Below are 14,504 nucleotides of genomic sequence, written 5' to 3'. Positions count from 1 at the left end.
TCATTTTTCACTGCTTCAAAAACTAGATCGTCCTACACACACAAGCAAAGAATTCTTTTCATTTTTGAAATAATTTTTGTGAACTGTGTATTTGCATTTTTTTACCAGATTCTCACCTTCTGTGTTTAAAAACAAAAGTATTTTATCTGGGTCGTTTGAATCGTTCTTGTACATTGTCAGGAGTAAAGATGAATAGCAATAGGAAAAGCAAAGCTTTTGAATTGAATTCCAAAATTACACAGGATTAAAATTATAAGTTTTAATTCATTCCCACATGAAAACAAATGATTATTTGGAAATCAGAATTCGGAGAAACTCATAAGTGTAATCGATGAAGAGTGTTAAGAATTAGCAAAAGAGGTTCCCAATTGTCGAGCTTTACGTGAAGAAATTATGTTGTCAATTTTACAAGATTTTTCCTTAAAGTTTAAAATTCCAGTAATTTTTGTGGAACAATGTGTGCATTTACATGCATTTGACATTTTATTTGTGATTAAACAAAATAAAATTAAATTGTATTAATATAACTAATTTTCTTTATTTTTATCTTTAAAGTCACACCTTGTCCTATATGTGAGTAAATATGGTATATAAATGTTATCTAATTCATCTACCTGACAGGAAGATATTTCTATTATTTTAATTTGAGTTTGAAATTAATTCAGTATTATAATATAATTGTTACGTATTATTTCAAAATCTGTATATACAGTAATTAATAAGAGGTGTTGTCCCTAAATTATATAATGAAGCTGTGGGTGGATGTGCAGGTAATTGTTATTACAATGTTTTACAAAGATTGATGGTGTTTACAAAAACATATGTAATGCTAGGGTATTGACATTGGATAACAGAATGAATTATTTTTGTTCTTTACTGTTTATGCCACTAATTTATGTTATATGTGTAATTAATAATATAACATTCAGTACCTGCTTATTGTGTATTATTTCTTAGTACAATTAAAAGGGTTGTTTGAGGATATATGTTTAATTTTGGGAGATGGGTATGTGTGACAGCATTACAAGGGTGTGGTGTGGTAGTTGAAAAGTATTAAAGTAGTGTTATGTAATTTATGGATGATCCCAGATATTGAAACAACTGTTTTTTAAGCTAATACATATTCACTATATAATAGCAGTTTGAATAAATATATGTGAAAATTGTCATTTTTAATAATAGAACAAAGACAAATTTTAAATTTTCTTTTGGGGTAAAAATGCATCTTAAACATAATCTTTAAACAATGATAAAATCAGGAATGACAACCATCAAGTTTTTGAAAACAAAACATTTTGACTTCAAAATTCAAAATGATGATGGTTGATAGTGCTCTTTGCAAGCAGAGGAAATATTTATGAAGACTATTCTACTAGGTCAGATAATAAATAAGGAATATGATACAGCTGTTTTGAATCACCTGATGAAATAATTCACTAAATAAATTCTTAGTTTCAGAAAAAATAAATTGATTCTTACTGTTTTGGAATGTTCATCCTTATTCAACATTAGTAATTATGATTTTGGCAGAGCACATGATTACAAAACTAAATTCTTATTTTTATTTCTCTAATCTATCATCTTTGGGCTGTTTCTTATTCTTTGAAACCAAGTCAAAGAGAGTGTTTTAAAGATACAAAAGATATTGTGTGTAATGTGAATTGATGGTGAAAAAATGAAATTAATTTAAAATGTTTCCAATTGCCATATTTTATGGCATATAAGACAATGTTCCCTCTTTCAGCACAAATATTTAGAAAGCAAAAATTTAGTATATCTACCTGTAGCTTACTGAAGGCAGTTTGAGAAATTCATTAGCCTATGGGAGATCACAACTTCATATGTAAGACAGGGCAGTTTTAACAAGGACAATATAAGACACAAATTATATATATATATGTGGGGTTTGGACGAGTAACATTCCTAAACCGTTAAGATTTATGAGGGGTTGCAGGAGATGAGGAGAACGAGGGAGTGAGAACTAGTAAGTGGAGAAGTGAGAAAAAACGACAGTTGGTGACGGTGCAAAAGTAAGAAAGGACGAAAGACGTTACGAGGAACATTGTTGCTCTATCAAGACGGTTGTGAGCGCTGACGGACTATTGTCATTTCTAGTTCTCTAGTTCTATCAATCACTATTCTTATATATATAAATTTGCCTTATATGCTGTCAAATTCTTTGAGCAAACACAACTGCATGTAGCTTGTTAAAAAGATTAACCATTATAAAAACTATTTTTTATTCTAATATATGATTTTCTATAAATCTAATTACAGTAGAGCAGTGTTTCCCAACGTGGGGCCCTCGCCCCACAAGGGGGCAATTTGATCTTTAAGGGGGGCAATTCAAAATGGACTTGTTTAGAGTTTAAGTTAACCGTATAGCTGCTGTACGCCATATTTATTGTAAATATTGATTTAAGTTAGTTTTAGTTTTCTTTCTTCTTTGTTTCCCTTTCCTTCTAGAACTTTCGTTTATAACCCTTTTCCCTTGGGGTGGGATTAACAATTCTGGGAACCACTGAGAACAAAGAGATAAACGAGGCCCCGAGGCTGGTGAAAGAGGAGAAAGGACATTCTTTGCCAGACGTCAAGGTGGACAGACACGAGTTGTGTTGTTCCAGGTCACATTTGGCAATGACGGAAAAGTGCAAGAGAAACTTCAACGAACACGACAACGAGAGACCTTCCAAAAATGTCCAACGTGGTATCCTACCCAGAGATTGTAGAGTTCAGCAAGAAAAAACCCATGTATTCCAATCTTTTCTATGTTCTATTTCCTATCTTATCTTTTTCCTACTAATTTTTCTATCGCTAGTTTTAAGTTAGTACATAAGTTTTAGTTATAGTTTTTATATTGTTGCAAACGGTATATGTTGTTTGCACTGTACTATTGTTACTTATTTTATAATATCGTGGAGTTGGAATATAAAATAAAACCTGTACATTTATGCAAAATAAATTACTTTGTTGACCATACTGTCACATAGTCTTTGAAACGTGTTTCTTTTGTCGGTCTACAGCTCTACACCATTTCACATGAATCCAACATCATATTATCTTTTTTTAGTTTCTAATTGATTTTATATACATTTTTCTAGCCCATAAGGAAATAAGTGGTGCGAGCGAGAAAAAAAGTTCATCAGTATTCGGAGAAATATTTAAAATTTGGTTTTATGACCCGCTGTCCACGATGAACGGTCACCTTTTTGTCTTTTATGCCAACGATGCTTGACCAACGAATCAATGAAACGAGGTCGTCTTGAGGCACATTTGAAGGCAAAACACAATGCTCATATTAATTCAGATTTAAATTACTTTCAAATTTTGAAGAAAGATTTTGAAAAAAGAGTAACATTAAAGCCTCTATGCCTATTTGCTGCTCATAAAGAAACTATCAATCGTACTCTGGAGGCTAGTTATCAAATTTCATTACTCATCACTAAATCTGGGAAAAGTCATACTATAGGGAAGAATTTAATCAAACCATCAATATCAGCATTTCTTAAAACGGTTCTGGACAAAGATGACAAAGATGTTAAAGCTATGCCACTAAGTAACAATACTGTTAGCAGAAGAATAGACAAAATGAGTGAGGATATTGAAAAACAACTTGTCGAAAAGCTGAAATCAAGACAATTCTTGGCGCAAATGGATGAATCGACTTTGAGAGACAGTGAGGCCATACTTATAACTTACCAAAATTCTTGTCGATGCAAAAGTGAAGATATTTGGTTTCATTACCTTTATTGAATTATGTCACAAATATTTACAACAAAAATTTTGATAAGTTTCATTGGCTCCAAAAGTGTGAAGTTACTGATACCGCTATACTTGTTATTGTCGATCATCTGAAAATTTTATTGGCTGATTTAAAAGAAAGATTTTCCGATTTGAAAAAAATTGATTTCCCAACTTGGATGATGCAGCCAATGTTAGTGGATTTGTCTGATATTTCAAATTTGCAGTACCAAGAAGATCTCGCAGAAATGCAAAATAATGAGTCAATTAAAACATTATTTAATATAAAAGGTGCAATGGCATGGCTTTGTGAGGAAACCGAAAACAAATATCCAAATGCAACCAATTGTGCAAAAGAACTATTGTTACCTTTTCCATCTTCATATTTATCCGAATGCGGATTTAGTGCCATAAATGATTTGCTGCTAAAAAAAAAAGAAATCGGCCGGATATAACTAAACGTGAAGACTCGAGACTAAAGTTAACTAAATTGGAACCTGACATAAAATCTCTCTGCAGCAAGCATTGAGAGCAAGTGTCTCACTGAATTTAAATAATAAATAATTACTAATAATTAAAATATTATAGAAAATCTTTCATTAAAATTATTTTGTACACTGTACTTGAATTTCAGTTCTCCATTATATGTTTTGAAAATTTACTTACTGTGTTTTCTCAATAATTTCCTAGTGATTTCTTCCTAAAACCAATTTCAATTTTCGAATATTAAAAATTGTGTATATGTTAGGGGGCATAAGAATTTTTGAAAGGCTTAGGTGGGGCATAGCACAAAAAAGGTTGGGAAACACTGCAGTAGAGCATCGATTATCCGACTTAATTGGGGACTGGGGTTGGTCGAATAACTGAAAAGTCGGATGACCGAAAAGTATGAAAAAATACATTATTAGTATAGTGTATTAGGCCTGGTTTAAATACTAGCCTCCCTTTCATGGTCGAGCCAGTGCTGCCAGCTAAAACATGCAAAAATTTAACAAAAATAATATTAAAGTAGCCAAGACATAACCAAATATTGTAGTGCCACATCACTAGCGGACATTTGAATTTGCCGACTAGAACGCGGTCGGTTAACCGATAAGTTGGTTAATCGGGGGTCGGATAACCGATGCTCTACTGTATCTGCTTTTATCATCATAAGCATCATCAAACAATAAATAAAAAACATTAACATTAGAATTAGGATTACTTTTAAGATCTTTTTTAATATCTTAATACTTTTTAAGATATATCAACATTTTTATTTTATATTTAATACACAACATACATAATGTATGCTTTATTAATACTTTATATATTAAACATAAAACATGAAATTTAATTATTTTTAAGTATAATTGGATTATGTACTGTACTTTAATTTTATTTAACTTTCTTCTATTAATTATTGTGTTGAAGAAAACCATAAGCGAAAGCTCTCAATATTTAATATAAGACTTTAAAAAACTTTATATTAATAAATATTAAAATTTTTTTATCGATGCATTTGATTTATGTGCTACATATCAATAATTTTAAATTAAATTTTCAGTTCTGCCAATTTTAATATTAAAATTCTTCAATAAATATTTATAATAAAATATTTCAAAACCACATTTTTAAAAAAAATAATGATTATTGAAAAATTTATTGGATAATAAGTTTTAATATAGAACATTCATAACATGTAAATCTTACCTCAGAATTGACTTATTGCTTTCAATTATTGTTTTTGGTGTTAAACATGACATAATTAATTCATTAAGAAAGAATGAGAACTGATTGGATAAATTTATTATTTTTAAATATGTAATTCCAAATCATACAGGTGCTTTTTGGCTTAGGTTTCTTCATTATCCTGCCCATATTACGTAATTTCATATATATTATCACAAGCAAACATATTAAAGAATTCTAATCACTATGAATTTACCTTATGCTTAAAATAAAATAAAGTAATAACATCTAAATTTTGTTTAGACACAATAAAAAAATTTTCAGGTTAATAAGTTAATAAGCATATCAATGAATAAATAATGTAATAAATGCCTTGTGTCCTATCAATTGCACTCCATTGTGCTGAATAAATAAAATAAATAAGAAGACATGGTTTCAAATTTGGCAAAGTTGATAAGCCTTTATGAACTGAAAATATGCAGCCTAGGATTGTATGTTTTTGAAAAAAGGTCATCTTGAAGCATCTAGATGGTGTAATTGAACAATGTGCTTTTATGTTACAGATTTAATTTCAGACTTTTTAGATTCTGGAGATAGGAATTTTTTCTAAATTTTAAATTATTAATCAAATTAAACTAAATTACCTAATTATTAAGATCAATAAGATAAGATATTGGGGACATATTTACTGATACTTCAAACAGAAAGTTTCTCTAGTTATTAACTGGTTTATTAACCAAGTTGTTTCTAAATTAAAATAATCAGGATTAGCTAGAAAAATATCATTTATATTTAGTTGTTTAAAATTTTTCTTTTAAATGATTATTCATATGTTTTCAGTATACTATGTATGAATATTAAAAAAGTATGAAATTAATGACTTCAGCTGCTGATTTAATCAACATAGAATATATAATACAGATTTAATTTTTGTAGTTTTAATACCATTTTCTTATTATTAAGATTAAAAAATAAAAATGAGTCTAAGAGGGTTTGGATTCAAGTGTATTAAAAAATAAAATATTATTATTAAATATTTTATAACAAATAATTTTTTTTATTTAATATTTACAATATTCGATGATAGATGGCACTAATAAAGATATTGATTGGGGGTTAATATTTAATCTTATTGTAAATACTGTGTGTTCTAAATAAGTAACTTAATTGATGGAATGAAATATAACAGAATATCATAAATGTGACCTGAAAAATTACAAATTATGGAACAAATAATTTAATCAACTTGATTAAATTGTTTGCATTAATGCTAACATTTTCAAAGAAACTTAACTTATGAAAATTAATAACTTAAATTATTGATTAAATTATTTTCTTTGTGATACATGCACTATTTTTAAGAAATAATTTGATATTCTAGATTGAAATCTTAATGTAATACAAAATTACAGTGTAATGTAGATTAAATTAAATTAATATATATTTAAATTGTTTATGTTTTATTACATCTGTTAGTTTTTTACATTACATTTTTATAAATTGAAGAAAATAGCTTTATTAATAATGTATTGTAACATTATTTGTTTATTAGTACTTTTTTTTAAATTTGTAGAAAGTTTTTGATTTTTAAGATACACATAAAACAATAATAAAGAGAAGCCTAACTTGATTCTTTATTTGCTGATAGATAATGGGAAGAAACTTAATTTCTTATTGACTGAAGGAAAAAATTTCTTTTGTTAATTAAACAAGAAGAAAGAAGTTATATTTTAAATGTGTTTTAAAAATGATTACATAAAATTTGTTAAATTATAAATAATACTTAATTATTTTTTTGAGTAATCAAATAATTAATGTTTAAATGATTAATATTTGATTACCCAAACGTATGTAATAAATATACTGATTTAATTGTTATTTTTGTAGTTTTATTATATTTGATTTAAATCAGTACAAATTTAATTAAAAGCAATGGTTTATACTGATTTAAACTAAATTGTTCAAAACTTATGTTGATTTAAAATCATTAGCATAAATTTTCCCCTTAAGGGTATATTTGAATATTCAATGTATGAATATTAGCAGTTATGAAATCACTGAAAAATTTTTAATTAAATAGAGGAAAATAGATATTAAAAATAGAATTTGTTTTTTTCCATATTCATTTTCATTTAGTTCACAATACTGGCAGAATATTTTTAAAGAGAAGTAGCTATGTATTTTTGTATTTGACAGCATTATTATATCTTATAGACTTTTCAATAACAATTCAAATGAATGCATGCTAATAATAACAGAAGAATTTATTATTTTTGATTTAATTTTTAAAATGTAATAACTCGTGATTAAATATAATTTCACAGAATAAATAATACAAAATTAATCATTTTAGAAATTCATTTTAGTCAGTCAGTTTCATATATAATTTTTATTTGATATATTATGGAATTAATTCTTTTTATAAAGATGATTTTTTTAAATTTTTACTGGTAGAAATAATTGAATTATATCATTTTTCTGATAAATACTTATATGTTAATAAGTTACAAATATCTTTGAAAATTTAAAACTTATAACTGTTTTTTCACTTTATCATTATTTTTTTGTTGTTAACATTTCTTATTTGCCTGTATTTATTATTCAAATTAGATCCAACTTACTGTATTTAAGTACTTTTTTGTTCTTAGATAATTGAAGCCATTGAACTGAATAAAATGGCATTTTTTATTTTTAGAACAATTTACTTTTAATAAAAATGGTTGGTTTATCTCCTGGAGTTTAGAAAGAAATTTTTTATTTTTCTCAAAATAATTGGATTCTTGAGACATCTAAAAAATTAATTTTTTTATGAACTTCTATAGAAAGTGATATAAACAGCAATCAGTATTAAAATGATTTTATTTGAGTTGAAATTATGTTTCTCCTAGCTAATGTTTTATTTTTATTTTAGTTAGTTTAAATAAAATTAAACTTTTATATTTTTGTTATAATATATTTAATTAAATGATTGATTAACACTAAAAATTATTTGTAGTTAATATATCCAAATGAATAATTTATTTAAGTGTTGCTTCAATGCTCTTTCTATTAGGATGATATACAAAATCTAGAGAACCCACTGTACTTCACGGTCCACCTCCGTCATTGGCTCGGAACACAAATAAGGATCTTTCATAGCGTGGACTGACCTGTTTGTCTTTACCTCGTCCACTGGCGGGGGAAAGGAGTGGGGGTGTTTGTTCAGCGCTCACACTCTCTCCTTTCATTCACCCGTCCACCAACCATTGTTCCGTTACTTAGGACAGAACAGGTCACTATCCTAGTCAGTCCCGTGTTTATTTTGGCAATCGAACATCCCAGTTGGATTTAGACTGGATTCTTCTGTTTATTATAGACCATGTCTGTTTCTCCATATAAAGAATTCTATCCAATTATTAAAGAGGGGAAAAAAAGAAGCTTCTGCCCGAGTATCCCGCGGGTGTGCGACAATTAGTATCCACCGGGAAGTCTTTAATTGCCCTTTATACAGCTAATTTGCGACGATGTTTCCATAAAATAGTCACTGCTGTGGCTACGTGCCTCGTCGAACCAATCGTCCCTAGCCTTCATCGATCGTGAGCCGGGCACAAGTGGCCACTCCAAGCGGCACCCGGGGACCTGGCTAAAGCCTCCGTACATGCCGTTGCTAACCAGACGTCTGCAGGTCCATTCATCGGACGGCTAGCAACATCATGTACCCGTCTCCTCCCCCATAAGAATCGTCTGTAGAACGTGAGTCACTTGGTTCCCTATCGTTTCCCCAACTGCTCTGCTGCGCCCATACTTTGAAGAGTAGTAGTCGATTCACATTCGCGTCGATCATTGTTAATTAATAATTATATTTTTGGTTAGGACAGTGGGACGATGTACTGTACGATAGACTATCCCGGGTACAGCATCCGTAGTTCTTTTTTGCGACGCTAGATGTCGCTAGTTACTAAAGGTAAGGGTTTCGCCCGAGGTTCTCGGAGATGTAAAACGACTGATCGGACGGTCTTAATCAAGTGTTGTTCATAAAAGTGAAGATGTACTCAGCCTGGTACTCGTGCACCCGATAACCAGGAAGGCTCCACGGTCTTTCCGATGCTCTTATCCCGTCACTGAGACGACTCTTCTCACCTCTCGTCGCTGATGTTACACGACCCCCAAATCATCAAGCGAATGTTCGAGTGGCGACAGTACTACAGTCGCCTTCCCGTAATTAAAAACGTCAGACACACTTCGTATGACATAGCGCACGTTAGAACAGTTTCCAATACGCACCGAGCGGTTTTCATTTAATTGGCTCTCTTAACTCTTAAGTGGATGGATTAGCAAACGGTTTTAAGGTAATTACGTAGTCGTAATTACATCCGGCGGAAGCTCAATCGGCCGTGTTCTCTGGATTCACTAATCCACTTCTGTTCGACGCTTAACCGAAGTCGAGACTATGGTTTGTGTGCAAACATGTCTGTAGCAGACCAGGAGGATGTGCTGGTAGCATCCTATTGGGCTACTTAACATCGTTGGTTCGTGACTTATCTGTCGGTTATCTGATACGGGAGACCCACAGCATCAGTACCAGTCATTGTCCGATCCCCCATCATTAGCGCCGCGTTCCCAAGGTAGCTTTTTTTAATTGGAGGATCCGGGCTGTATTGTCTATACAGAGCGTATAATCAGATTCCTTCGGTTCTTTTAAACTGCACAATTCGAACCGTCTTTGCATTCCACAAACAACAGATGAAGATCAAATCGATTTCTACTACAGTTCCTATTGATTTTGGGATGTTTGCCTATCCGACGCCGCTAGATTGGGTTCATGCACCAAGACCCGTCTTCTTGCACGGCAGCCATTTAATAATCTCACTGCGACTTCATTACATGGACGAGTGGTACTTCAAGTGGTTGGGATCCAATATCAGACTTCACCGACTACGCGACCGCTTCCCTCTGTACGTTGTCCCGCTTTTCTTTTTTTGAATGCAACCTTCTGTTAGAAGAATTTCTCAAATTTTGAGTCCGAATACCTTGTATGGGACACGTGTCACCTTTCCATTCCTGGTTGCAGAAGGAATGTAAGATTCTATAAATTCTTCTTTATATCAAAATCACTAATGCTGTTTTGTTGCTATGATTATCACTAGTAGTCTTTAACTCATGTGGAACAAAACGTCTAACAGGTTTTTTTATTTTTGAATTTGGAACATTCTTTAAAGTAAGGTAATGCCAAGAAGTTAAGATCAACTTTCTTCATAAAACTGCAAATAATAAATAATTTATTTTATAAAAATAATTTATAAAATAATTAATATATTCTTATTAATCAATAAATTAATTATGTAAGTATATAATGAAATTTACTCTGTGACCTTATGCTTTCTGGGGTAATTTTGAAGTATTGATCGTGCTGTGTTAAAGTTTAAAAAAAATTAAGAAATCGTTAATAAGTCTGTTTGGATCTTTTATATGACTATTCAAAATGTTTACTTCATCACTGACATAGCATTAAAATATCTTGTAATGTATCTTGTCTGTGATTTGTGTAATGCTACGTGTGTGCATTGTTAGTTAAATGGAATATCATTCCATAAATTTACTGTTTTAATTTATCAAAATTAGGATTTTATTTTTTTTTTTCTTTTCAGAATTTATTTTATAAACTTGAAAGTTTAATATTGTAGACTATTAAAACATTCTAATAACAAGTTATTTGAAGATGTGTTTTTTCTTTCAGTTTTCAATAATATAACTTAGACAAAAAATAAAGGGCTGTTAAATATATTTTATGTAATTTACAACTAATAAAATTAATTCCAGAATATAAGTTTTAAGCATTTTAATAGCTGACAATAAAGTGGCTTCTTTTCCTTTATTTTATTTTTATATTTAACAGAATTTAACTTCGTTAAATCAATTATGAATAATTAAATAGTGGTGGTTAATTTCTTGGAAAATGTTATAATTATTTATCAATTATTAATAAATTTTTACAGACCGTATTTGAAATACTTTTACAGACTAGCTTAATGCGTTATTTTGCCTTCTAATTCCGAATTTGTTATGCAGAACCTGTTTTAATGTAGACAAATACTAATCAAATACTGTTAATACGAAAATGATAATTACTAAATGTTACACTGATAATTAAATGATAAGTGACAAGCAGTAATGGCAGCGAAAGTTATTTTTTCGGTTTTAAAGGAATTACCTAATGATCTTGTGGGCCATAATCACTTGTTCTATTAGCGAATTTAATGGTTAAATCCATTAAGCGATCACGCCCCATCCTCCCATGTTCAGTGTAGGCATTGTAAGGAAAGTGCCCTCTTCTACTTTCCATGACGAAGGGTTGCGTCCACGCCAGATGACCACGCAGTTCATCATTGCCAACGCCAGCTAGCAAATGGGCGTGAACATACCTGACCCAACCGAAATGTCAAAGTCAGTATCGAAGGATTACCAGTGACAGCTTTTTGTCATTTTGTTTAGTCTTTAACAAGCGGATCCTGTGGCCAGCTGGCCCTTATTGTCCTATCCTCCACAGGATCCTGTTTACCCTCCGATTCGAGTACTTATTCATGTCATCAAATATGTCCCCTTTCACCCAGATGTCCACATTGTCCGCGTGGAAAATTTCGTCGACGAGGACCCACTTCACCCACAAGTAGTTCGTTCGATTGTAGAGCGAGACTCCCTACCGTTTCGGTGCGGGACAGCCGACACAATAGTATTAAAAATGCGAGGATTAAATCAAAGGATTTATGGGGAAAAGCTACATTCTATCAGAATTGTTGTTGAATTCCCCTCAAAATCTGGTGTTTTCCGTATTCTGATTTTCAAGAATTGATTTTATGAATTCCGCATCTTTTCTCCTCTCCCCCTCACAAACTCCTGACTGAGAAACAGAAAAATACTTTTCTTTCATTCTCTCCCTCCAACCTCGATCTGAAGAGACTCCAGGTTGTCGTGTACATACTGTCCCAACAACATAGCCAGAAAGAGATGTCGAGAGCACTTGAGACGGTTCCTCCCTCACTGCATCCCCAACCAACCCCATTCATTTGTATGATTCATTTTAGGTTTGGGTCCTAACCGTCCGGGCTACTGTTTCCTCAAGTGGATCCGTCTTTTGTAACCATAGCAACGGTCTCAGTACCCTGTCCACATCATCTGGACTGGTATCCCCCCATTGCTTCTCTTCCCACCCCTCTTCTCCATCCATCACAAGTTAACTAGAGGTGCGTTTACCTCTACACTATGTGATGTTACAGTTACACCTGTTTACTGAACACTCAACGTAAAGTACGGCTCGCGATACGGAATATCAACCGGTCATAACGTGTGCGGTCAACCATTGTTTACACGTGTATAAGGTCCGCGAATGTCCGGAAATTAAAGCGGTTCTGATGACGAACTCGACTTATGTACCATAAGTAACAATTTTTTCCCTTTCCTTTTTTTCAGATAACAGCATGCATTCGAGATACTCGAATCACTCAAGAAATTCCTGGGCTTATCTTACGGAAGCCAGGTAAGTTAGATTTGTTAAAGGATGTTTTTCACCATATCGCGATTTGGAGAGCCTGAAAAGTGGGTTCGTTAGTAAGCTACGAATAATCCACTTAGCTGCGATGCAAGTTAGAAATCTCATTTGTAACTCTGTAAAAGGGTTTTGTTTTTTATTATTATTACAGTAGGGGTTCGCCTCAGTGGACCGATCCTTATCGTCAGCAGTTCAGTCCCTATTATTCGACACAGGCACATTGGGATCCCAGAAATCAGCAATATCCCGAACATCGTCAACCATATTCGGTAAATCATTTATAATTGCTGAATTATGCCATATTTTCTTTCCTAAACTCGTTCTGTTCTTGCAGGGAGCGGCTGGTGCACGGTACCCAAACGTCCATTCCACTTACTATCGAAGATAGAAATGAACAAAATTCGTCATGGATGTGTTTTGTTATATATAATAAATCATTTTTATCTTGTCTTCGATCATTTTTTTATTTTTTTGTAATAATTATATTGTGTAGAATGTAGGATCCGGTGAGTAGAAAGGGTATTTAGTATCCATTTATATCTATCCGCGGTAGGATCTGTGCGATTTAACTTTAATAACCCATCCATACCCAAGCACATTCCCTGTGGCGCATCCATTAGTTGGACATGGAGACAGCATTAAGTAGTTTTTCATCTTTCTCTATTCCTCTTCCTATAGGAGACTGTTTCGATGGTTTGGGAGAGACGTGCGTGTTTAGAGGGCATTCGGAGAGTATTTACCAAATGGATGGAAACTTGTAGATTAAGAGAAAGTGTTTAAGAAATATCGATTATTGTAGAACGTTCCCGGTTATATTTTTTTTTAGAAATCGTGTCTCCGAAGTGATCCTATCACCGATTTGTTATACGATTAGAATAATAAAATTTAATCGTAGATGAATTAGCTGAAAATGGACGTTTACGTTCGATACCTGAGAGTTTACGTATCCGCATTTTACTTTGTATCGATTCTCTTTCCGGTTCGCCTTCTTACGCGTTATCCAATTTAATTTTCGGAAGAAAAAACTTTAGCAAAATTAACGAACCGCTTTTGCAAGAACAATAGATTTTGAAGGAAACGAAAGACAAAAAGATGGCCACCGTCAATCTCTTCCAACCCCCTTTCTGGTCTCCTACCGTTTTTAATTTTCCCTAGCCTCTTTAGAACAGCAGCTGAAGTAGAGAGAGCACGTTTGAAATTGCCACTTGAACTTCCATTGTTTGACGTCATCACCTATTGGCTAGTGACGTCATATAGGAAGTCTTTTGTGTTCAAGCAGACCCCTATTCAAGCAGTCTGAAGGATAACGCAGCTCATTGTGTGGACGTACTTTTCCTTTACTTTTTTGCTCTTTCTTCTGCAATCTCAATCAGAAACTGGGTAGTTATTGTGTTGGACGGGGACTAAACAAAAGGCACGCTCTAAATCAGAAGACCAATTAAGAACGATTAGACGCCCGAGTTTTTGGTTTAGTTTACAATTTTTCGCCGCTTTTTGATAACGATTCCACACTGTTTGACTTTTGGTTTTGTGATTACTCATTCGACACCTCGGACCTTTTTTCAAT

At 32.2% G+C, this 14,504-nt stretch overlaps 1 protein-coding gene across 1 annotated transcript in view; it reads left to right on the top strand.

Annotated features, from left to right (window-relative positions):
• Positions 1-13,387, top strand: part of Rat1 (5'-3' exoribonuclease 2 Rat1) — a 97,052-nt gene extending 83,665 nt beyond the window's left edge. Inside the window, exons 32-34 of the mRNA XM_067263905.1 lie at positions 12,859-12,925; positions 13,089-13,206; positions 13,272-13,387. Coding sequence (XP_067120006.1) covers positions 12,859-12,925; positions 13,089-13,206; positions 13,272-13,325 — 239 coding nt within the window. The 3' untranslated portion in view covers positions 13,326-13,387. The remainder of the gene's footprint in view (positions 1-12,858; positions 12,926-13,088; positions 13,207-13,271) is intronic.
• Positions 13,388-14,504: the final 1,117 nt, after the last annotated feature.

The sequence above is a fragment of the Centruroides vittatus genome, unplaced genomic scaffold (assembly GCF_030686945.1).
Source record: "Centruroides vittatus isolate TY-2023 unplaced genomic scaffold, ASM3068694v2 contig_18, whole genome shotgun sequence".
Taxonomy (NCBI): Eukaryota; Metazoa; Arthropoda; class Arachnida; order Scorpiones; family Buthidae; genus Centruroides; species Centruroides vittatus.
Note: the sequence above shows the minus strand (reverse complement) of the source record. Positions and strands in the feature narration are given on the sequence as shown.